A 10,000-nucleotide genomic window follows, 5' to 3' on the forward strand; every position below is an offset into this window, starting at 1 on the left:
TAAGTTCATTGAACGCAATGAACAACGTAAGTTTTAAGAATTTTTTATGTTTCAATTCTCGCTATAAAACAGAAACATGTTGTGTTTTGTATGTGACATACGTGTTATGGATACTGTTATCTGAGAGAGTGTGAATTTAATTCAACTTGTAATATACATATATTTTCAACAAATACTAGGCATTACAAACGACAAGTTCAGATGCAGACATTTCCCATTGCATAGAGGTGCGATGGGGTTGTTAATAATGAGGTTGTATGGATGTGTTATCTTATCTCTAACACTATCGAAACTTTCATAATACAATTCTATACACACATAAGTACACCAATATCAAATAATAAGATGCGTGTCAATTACGTATATTGACTAACCCAGACAGACACTCTATGTGAAAACATCATGAAAATTTTGCTCGTGTGTCATATGTCAACGTGTATTGCCGTCCTCGTATGCAAAGGGCATATTCCATGTCAGTTGTGTACCGGTAGGTTGTATCGCACAAATTGGTTTTGTGAACATCTATTCCACATTTTCGAATGGCGAATTGAATGCGATGTAACTCAATAAACGAGAGCGATACAATACATAGTTATATAGTATTATACTATTTATAAATGTTTACCATTATAATACAGTTATAACAACTATGACTTAATTTAAAATCGGTTTTTACACACAATAAATGCATTTCACATGTTTGAAAAACTCGCGTAAATGCATATGACGTGTGTTGCGCGTGTCTATGATAGAATGAGTTTTTCAAAACGTCCCTTGGAGCGTTACGAATAGCACATACAAAATTTCCGCTTTCTAACCCGTTAAAAACAGTAATGCACTTCACATTGCGAAATAATGAAATTTCAAAACAGTAGATTGAATTGGATAAAGAAAATACTCCAATATTTAAGTAAGTATATTTATAGGTTAATGAAACAAACCAATCATGGGCATTTTACTAATATAGATATATTGTACGTTAGCATATGTGTAAAGGATGATAAAAATAAAATACGTGGAAACTTGTTTAAGATACATACGCCGTTTCCCTGAGCGAAGCAACGACCAATACGCCAACAAAGTAAAAATCACATACGGAAGGAAAAGCTACTTAATGAAGCTTGACAAAATATAAAGCAACTAGCTATTATGCATAACCCCAAAAGTTTGTAAGTTACAACTACTGCCGTCACATGAAGGACTTACAAATGTTAATTATACAAAGACATATGATATGTAGCGTATTCATAGTTCAGTTACGACTGTTTACACACTTGATACGTATACTATACATTATTAACTATATCTAACGATTTTGTATTTTAGTGTCGGTTTCATACAAATATTTCACTAATATTTTACTTTTTTAAGAGGATTATATTTAAGTGCACTTCAATCAAAACATTTCATAGCTTTTAGATAACAACAATGTATTCACCAAATCCTGTATTTACGTTTAGAATATTTTTCTGTACAGAGTGTCTAAAAAAGCAGGCTGTTATTGCGTGTGACATTTTGACAACTTTATTCCGTTGCTATTCAATATCATTCTTAAAATGGTCACCGTGCACTGAATATTTGTGTTGTTTGACACACATGACTCTAACTGCTAAACATCGGCATTAGCAAACTCGCAAAATACTGTTATGTTGCGTTTCGCTCATAGGAAGATTTTGAAAAGCGAGTGAAAATAAAAAGGAGTATCGCAGATGCTCTTCTTACGAAACGTGCTCTGAGTAAGTGGATGTGTATGTTTTCACTGTATTTGGCTAAATCAAAATCAAATTGTTTATGATAACATGAATTCCCCAAAACGCTGCCTCCCTGATCTTCCTAGTGATGAAGTCATGTTTGGCCACTGATATTTCTCAATTATTGTGATAAGATAAATACATGTTTCAGTATCTTCCGCATTAGACGCTGGTCGTTATATCCCAATTCCCAAAAAGCGTTTACTACGGGATATGAGAGGTTTAGCTAGTATGTCGGTCATTGAATTGGTAATAAGAATATGTATTGTGCTCATAGGATCTACGTTTGCTGCTATTAAAAGTGAGTTTGGCAAACCGAAATGATGTTACATGGTTTTTACATGATTTAACAAATAATCAATTTACTTATCCATGGCTAATATTTTCATATGTGGCGTCATTATGAAAGCTATCAGAGGTTGTCTTTACTAGAAATGCTCAAGTGATGCGGTTGTTTTTTTTTCTCTATATACATACGTGTATGGTTGTGACAATAATGCAGAACATAAAGGGGCATATAGACCGCTAATACGATATAAACTTTAAAATATGTTTAAAAAAAAAACTTTCGCATATGTTGTATAATGCTTAATAAAAAATAGTTTTTATTACTTTAAAAGTTGGGCCCCGAAACAAGTAGCACTATCACTAAAATTTGAATGCATGCCCATTTAAACTATTTGCAAAAAACGAAGGTGTAAGCAATGTTCTTTTATTTTATGAATTGTACTTTTGAAGCGTGCACTGTCACTAGAACGCAAAGTTTTGTATTGCTAATAATCACCGATGTTATCAGTCCCTCATTATATAATCACTTATAAACACGTAAACAATTAAATAATAACACATAATCCGTTCCACGAAAAAATACGAATAACTGATGACGATGGATAAAATCAACTGTAATACCATGTACGTGTGAATGGAGCGCACTTGGTATTCATAACAATTTAAAACATGCCATATGGCAGAATTTAATGACATTCCTTTCTTCGTAAAAATACAATTGTATACTATATCATAGGAATGTCTTGAGTAAAAGTAGTATACCTATTGTGTGTTTTCATTCACAAACAACATTGACATAATTTAATGCGATGTTCTTACATTGAATTAGGTCCATCAGGGATTACTATAGTCGGTAACGGATTTTTGACGAATGGCGCAACGGTAATGCTAGGAGATGCTCTTACAATGAAATGTTCAATGTCAGAGAATATATCATCGGTTACCTGGATGAAAATTGAAGCTTCACTGAACGCCAAAGAAGAGAGTCACGTGTTAATGAGACTTATGAATGACGGTAAATGTAACTTTTTCAATAACACTCCGCCAACTGATGTTTACTTTTCATGCATTAGCCCTCGTGTGTTTTCATGCACAATAAAACATACAACTGACGTTGATAATGAAGACATATGGCGATGTTGGGCTAGTGTTAATGGCCGAAACATGTCTAGCAACGAGATACATATATACGTTCATGGTAAGTATGTCGTTCAAAGTCTTTCAGGTATAAATTAATGAAATACGTTGTAAATCTATGTATCTTTTATATACGTATACTTTATATTCTGCCTTAGTTTGTATTATTATTTAACTATAATTTGAAATTTATATTTATATTGCTTTCATCACATCATTGAAATCAATCGCTGTTGACTATATAAATTTTAAAATCAGGCCAATCAATCATTTTTAACTTTTCTTCACGTTGCATATGTGAGGTACAGGTAAAATTATTGAGCACAGTAACGTTGTCATTTGACCTGTACGATGAGTACTACGTTTTAAGAAACAAACACTATATCTCTTTTTATTCTATAATTTGATCTGCATGAATTATTAGCAATTCAATGAAGGACACGTCATGGTTATTATTTACATATTGCTATTTAAACTGTTATATAATATAAATTATAAGTTAAATCAATTTGATCTGCAGACAAGATTATATATGTTACATGATTAAATAACAACACAATTTTGTTGTGAATATGATTTGATTTTTATTCTCGAAATTCATCTGAATACCTTCAAAATGGCATCGTGGTTATTCAAGCACATTGTATTAAAACACCACACAACGCAACATTTATTATGTCGAGAAACTTTAAGAACTTTTCAAAAGCAATAACGCTGTTTTTGTATGTATTTAATTTCTCAGATAATAGGACCTCTATATCTTCTAACCAGTCAGTGGAAGTTAACGGCATCTCTACCGGCAAATCAGTGACACGTAACGGTGTCTCTTATGACCGATCAGTGGAAGTTAACGGCATCTCTACCGGCCAATCAGTGACACGTAACGGTGTTTCGTATGACCAATCAGTGACAGCTAACGACAACTCATCTGACCAATCGTCAAACATTGTTTATGTAGCTGTAGGGGGAAGTATAGTGCTGGGTCTTGTTTTTGGGCTCGTAGTCGGTATACTGGTTACTCGGTGTGTCATGCGTCGTCGACATAGGGGTAAGCGTCAAGAAATATTGGTTTATTGGAATTATAATAACATATATAATTAATAAAATAAGATATTTTTTTATAAAACCCTATATTTTCTATTAAATAATATACATTTGCATTCCTCAACTCTGTTATGGAAAGTAATCAGCCAATGCAGACGTTATATGTGCATCTTTTATCTCCTTTTAGATGCTGCCAACTCTTTCGAAGACAAAACACGGTATAACAATTTTATAACACGTGTGTGTTTTTTAAGTTTTGGAAACAGTTGTTTGTATCGATAACCATGAAATGCATGCACTTTTTGTAAACGTATCCTTAATTTAAGTTCGTCAAAAGATGCACCAGTGGAAAATATGTACATTACAGTTCTCCCGCAAAAAGAAGGCTCTGAACAGAATTCGAGTGCCAATGTTGGAAATGTTAGACGAACGAACACTCACCACAACGATCAACCGCTTCATTTGTCGTCATCAGCCAATAAAACTTACGATGACATGCACCTGCGGACTGAGGGATGTACCACACAGCTCGACAGTATGCATATACGTGCATTTTAAAGTCAACGTACGAAATGTTCAAAGCTTCATTTTAGTACATCCTTGTCTGAAAAAAAGATGTTTGGCTGCTTAGCATAATAAACATTCAAATCATGGTCACGCAGCAGTAAAGAAAAACAGGATGCTTAAGTGTTATAAACTCAAGTTTTATTGATTATGCAAATCCATAATTATGCATTGTTGAAAAAACCAATTATTAGTATCGATAACAGTTTTCAATTATAGTTTTCAAGCTCATATACAAAACACATAATTCATAGTAAATATATAATTATCGAACAAAACATACGATTTTGACAGTTTTAAAAGCAGTTTACTTTTTATGGCGTTTGTTTTCTTACAGATATTCACAAACGGCAGAAACATGTCAACTTAAGGTAAATAAGTTTGTTAAATACAATAAAAGAAATGTTATCATTATTTATTCGCAATGTGATGTACTTCATTGTACACAGAAGGATGCTACAAACGTTGACATTGCCATGTCACTATATGATAGTGTGTAAGGAAATATTCATTTTGAAAGCATGAACGTATATTGATAATCGAAGTTTCTATTTATGGTTGTCTGTTATTTTACCACAATTCCTGGCAGATATTGATGGAACGTTTCCTGACACACTCTGTCATAAGTCTCCAAGATCAAGAAATGGGCCAGCAAATGTATTTGGACTGTTAGCTAGGACTTCGGTACCTAATATATGCATTAATCGCCAAACGGTGCTGGAAGGAATTTTAGCCGCCAGCATAATTATCTAAATATACTCGTAGATTAGTGACTGTTTATCAAACGAGTCAGTGTGTGGTTCCTGCCACCTGTAATGTACAACTAACATAGCACTTAAGCTATTGTTTCATAAACGAAATGAAATAATTTAGTAAGTTCATTTGACCGAAGTTATTAACCATGTGTGCACTAAACGTCAATTTAGAAATTCATTGATTTTACAGCACACACAGTTAGAGCAAATGTCAAATTTAGTCATAAAAATGCGCACAAACAAACGAGAAACAACAAACATGTTCTTATATATTAAATTGTTTAAAAAATGCAATTGTTTTTTTTTAGATATTCCTGTTTTAATTCGGAATATTGTAATTTAAAGTAACAATTCTTTTATTGATATAACGTAATAGTTCATATGTTTCAGCCCTTTATCACCACCTTGTTCAGCGTATGAATCACTTTCTCCCGAGTTACGTCGACATTCAGTTTATGATTACATAAAACCGGAACAATGCAGCTTGTAAAATTAGCACCACTACGAAATGTTAACTGTTTTAAGTGATGTTTGTGGTTGTTTTTACGATGTTTTGGTTTAGATTTAAGCGGCTAGCATGTACACTGTGTACATATGTTGGTATGCAAATACCTTGCAGCGGAGCCAATTAAAACTAATATTGAAGGAACATTTTCACATTGCATGATTTGTACTACTTGTTTTATGTTCATAATACATATGTGAAATGATGTTTGATATTATTTAGCGATGTATGCTTGGTATTATTGTGTTGTTGATTTTCAATTAAATATTCCGTCGAAATTATATTTAACATTTTGCAATTTATATATAAAAAGTTATATTTAACATATTTATACATTGTTTCAAAACTAATGCCTTTTTATCTTCACATACTATACGTAGCACAGAGTTGGCTATATTTTAATATAATAGATTACTAAATTATCAGCTTATCGGTCATGTTCTCGCGCTTTAATCATCTAAATATCTACATCCTTCAATTTATGTAATATTTTAATGGAACACAAACGAGTTTTATTAGTTTATATTCATAACAAATTAATGTACTTTAAATAATTAATGAAATTAATACAAATAATACTAATTATACTTATACAATTATAATATCACTGACACAAAAAATCAGAAATCTAAAATAATATATTGGATCAATGACACTGTTTCAGCCATCCAACTAAATCCATTTAACGACACGCTTACCCACTTTATAACTTTTCCCGAGAAATGTGTATTATCTGTGCTAGTTGCCAAGAAAAGTATTCCCATAATGCTATTTATTCGGTTCACTTAAACATTATTTGAAAAGCAAATGCGTTTACATTACCGTTCTTTTCCAATAAAATCACGATCGTGATGCATTTTAAATTAAATAGTATTGCTCTGAGCAGTTTATTTACAGTAATTTGGGATGGATTTATTTTTTCTAGTCTCATTCATTTACATGTACAACATAGTTTATACAAGATATAAAAACACATGAATAACAACATCTGTAAATGGCCATTCAACTTTGAATTATAAGAGACTAAACAAAATATAGTCTATATAATACGGAGAACACATTTTTGGTAAAAGATAGTAGATGTATTACGTGAGTGTATGAGTGAGTGTGATTGTGTGAATAAGAGTTGTATGAGTGGGGCTTAGGTAGGTGGTATGAATACGAGTGAATGAGTGAGTGAGTGAGTGTGAGTAGATGTGTGGCTGTAGAGTATAAGTAAGTAATGGCAGTAGAGGGTTTATTGAGCTATGATGAATTACGTTTTATTCAGTGACAAAGCCAGTGGTTGACCACTTTAGTTGAGAATGAGTATGTGTTGATTCAATTGTCTTGTTGGTAACCTAGTGTATTGGTGGATTAACTACCAATTAACCTATGTATGCAATATAAATGTTTTCATCTTGATATATGTAGATGTTTCTGACATTTAAACAACATGATTACTAAATTACTGAAGAGAGAATAAACATAATGCATTCAAAAATGCAACAACTGTACAGTTAACTGAAAGTGCTAATCTTAACTTTGATTTATAAGATTAAAAAAACTGCCTTAAAACAAATAATTTTAAGATACTAAAATGAAATAGTGTGACTATTGCCAAAATTTTAAAATGTAGATAAAACACATATCATCTCAGGCCAGGCCTGGAATGGTCGACCGATTGACATTACAGTAGAGCTCATCATAGGCACCACGAGCATAGTGAACTAAGTTAAGCTAATATAACATTTAAAACTGGGATCACCTCTTCAAAAGAAAAATGCCCAACACAATTACAAATAAGTACATACACGACATATTTTCATCGCAGTTTGTGTAACATTTTAAACTTGATGAAGATAATTGGGACAACACTTTACAAATTGTATCGATCTTCTCTGACTTAAATGCGCGATGTACTGCTAAGAAGTCGTGATCATTTCGTAGGCTTCCTGATGCCGCCCTTCTTGGTTAAGTGACTCATACAACATCACATTTGCTGTCCTAAATAATTAAACATTTTAATAAATATTTAAAATTGTAAAGACGTATTAAATAATGAAAAAATGCGTGCGATGACAATGTGTGAGATGAAATACGTTGAATTGATATAAAGTGAGTGTTCTTTCAATAAACAGTAATTTCAGACACATACCTCAATGTTGTCGAGCCATGGTCCCTGTGTAGTTTCCCTGAATCTGTTCGAAATGTATAGTTATTTGTGTCAATTTTGGTACAAATGGTCCTTTCTAGGGTTTTAAATTTTAATTTTAAATTATTTTTTTTACAATCTTAACAAAAAACAAATGTTACGCAAAATGATTTCTTGAAGTTGCTTTACTTTGCTAAAACAACTGTCAATTATAAAATGTTTTCTTTGGAATAAAGTTTTGGATTTGCATCACGGTTTGTTCGTATTAAATTAGTGTTTGCTTAAATGTTTTGATCATTTTTTACGTATGAGATTTGAGCATTGAATGTTTGTTTGTTTTTTAAATATTTTAGAAAGTTTGATCATTTGTGTTTCTTTTGAATATTAAAATAATTAAATGAATCAATACAATTAATGCTTTGAATACACAAATTATACATCAAATATATTTCATATATTAATACAATACTCGTTATTTATTCAAATTGTATGCATACCGATGTTTTCGTACGATGTTACAATAACGTTCTGTCCTTCCAGCTCCACTGGATTGGATGGTACTTGTGCTCTACCAGCTACGGTATCGTCATAGTAATGTTCCCTTTGTACTGGAGAAGCGGCATCGATGGAAGAGTACGTTGCGTCACCGGTTGAGCTCCAAAACAAATAAGACATTGGATCGTGACCATCCATGAAATGTCTAGTGCATTTAAATCGCTTAACGACGCGCGTAAAGTATTGAAAAATACAGCTGTACTTTCCTTACACATGCGCATTGCAGTGTCTTTGTATTGAAACGCACTTAATAACAACAATCTACATGTAGGCAAATGATAAGTATATATAAAGAATTAACGGTAAACAACTTATCTTGCTTTAAATAATGCGTTCGATATACAAATATTACCTGATTTTAGCTTCGTATGTGTTGGTTTTATCTGTAGTAAAAATAAATATGTTCTGTGTATGATCTTTACAAAACAGCACTCAAAAGTGTATTGCACATTACATTTTGAAACATAAACAGCAAACTACTCGATCGCGTTTACGAAACATTTTGTACAAAAGTGCTCAATAGAATCATGAACAATATTAATTAAAAACACCATCAATTAAATGCAAGCTATACATCACCTGAAATGCAACATGCGGAGCATCCGCCCTTTTTTTGCCTGTTTTTACGAACGAAAACAAACCAGGTCCCAACAGTTCCCAATAAAATCCCCAGTGCAGTTCCTCCGCAAATACTTCCAATAATAGGTTCCACATGGGTAGATTGTGCTGAATGTAACGACTGACTTGAATCTAAATAGGAAAAGCAGAGCATGATATTAAATGCATATTAAAACAGTTTGTACGAAAACCATTTGATTTATTTATATCGTTTATTGCAATTAAGATTTTGTACGCTTCAAAATGTGTATATAAACGGTAACTGTATCGTTTTCATGCATGCATCATTATGATTATAGAATTTACGCAGATATCATAGTTATTACAACATTGTATTGATATATTGTACTTATGTTTTCAATCACTCTATGATATGTAATATTATTACATCATGACATGTATTTAAGCACTAATGTCACCAAATTGTAAATGTATGTAGATATAACATCATGTTTGTTGAACAAGGATCAAAAACGTCTATTTCAATTGTGTATATGTATATGTATTTGTTGAAATAAAAGTTCTTCTTCTATTAATGTCTTTTTCAATAAAATGCATTTGCTTTTTTTAAGCACAACAAGGCCATCAGATTGTTATAAAAATTTTGTTCAGACAATTTTTCGACGTTGTCAGTGCTTTACTAGTTTAT

At 32.0% G+C, this 10,000-nt stretch overlaps 3 protein-coding genes across 13 annotated transcripts in view; 2 read left to right on the plus strand and 1 right to left on the minus strand.

Annotated features, from left to right (window-relative positions):
- The window catches only part of LOC127881349 (asparagine--oxo-acid transaminase-like), a 4,771-nt gene extending 4,121 nt beyond the window's left edge, over positions 1 to 650 (plus strand). Inside the window, exon 6 of the mRNA XM_052429121.1 lies at positions 1 to 650. This exon is cut by the window's left edge and continues 170 nt beyond it. The gene's annotated coding sequence lies outside the window, so the exon portion shown is untranslated.
- LOC127881348 (uncharacterized) overlaps positions 1 to 6,325 on the plus strand; it is a 6,423-nt gene extending 98 nt beyond the window's left edge. The window contains exons 1-8 of one of the 10 annotated variants that reach the window (XM_052429113.1): positions 1 to 26; positions 1,903 to 2,052; positions 2,869 to 3,237; positions 3,919 to 4,224; positions 4,408 to 4,438; positions 4,547 to 4,755; positions 5,122 to 5,155; positions 5,930 to 6,325. The exon at positions 1 to 26 is cut by the window's left edge and continues 98 nt beyond it. In XM_052429113.1, the coding sequence (XP_052285073.1) occupies positions 1,965 to 2,052; positions 2,869 to 3,237; positions 3,919 to 4,224; positions 4,408 to 4,438; positions 4,547 to 4,755; positions 5,122 to 5,155; positions 5,930 to 6,029 (1,137 nt within the window). In that variant the 5' untranslated portion in view covers positions 1 to 26; positions 1,903 to 1,964 and the 3' untranslated portion in view covers positions 6,030 to 6,325. Of the gene's footprint in view, positions 27 to 1,679; positions 2,053 to 2,868; positions 3,238 to 3,918; positions 4,225 to 4,407; positions 4,439 to 4,546; positions 4,786 to 5,121; positions 5,156 to 5,929 lie in introns of those variants that run through there. The other 9 variants (XM_052429114.1, XM_052429116.1, XM_052429117.1 and 6 more) reach the window with 9 other exon arrangements.
- A 226-nt stretch (positions 6,326 to 6,551) lies between these two features.
- The window catches only part of LOC127881347 (cell adhesion molecule DSCAM-like), a 16,443-nt gene continuing 12,994 nt past the window's right edge, over positions 6,552 to 10,000 (minus strand). For both annotated transcript variants that reach the window (XM_052429111.1, XM_052429110.1), the window contains 5 exons: positions 9,313 to 9,483; positions 9,086 to 9,116; positions 8,676 to 8,833; positions 8,182 to 8,224; positions 6,552 to 8,030 (listed from right to left, as the gene is read on the minus strand). In XM_052429111.1, coding sequence (XP_052285071.1) covers positions 7,949 to 8,030; positions 8,182 to 8,224; positions 8,676 to 8,833; positions 9,086 to 9,116; positions 9,313 to 9,483 — 485 coding nt within the window. In that variant the 3' untranslated portion in view covers positions 6,552 to 7,948. The remainder of the gene's footprint in view (positions 8,031 to 8,181; positions 8,225 to 8,675; positions 8,834 to 9,085; positions 9,117 to 9,312; positions 9,484 to 10,000) is intronic.

Source organism: Dreissena polymorpha, chromosome 5, assembly GCF_020536995.1.
Source record: "Dreissena polymorpha isolate Duluth1 chromosome 5, UMN_Dpol_1.0, whole genome shotgun sequence".
In the NCBI taxonomy this organism is placed as follows: Eukaryota; Metazoa; Mollusca; class Bivalvia; order Myida; family Dreissenidae; genus Dreissena; species Dreissena polymorpha.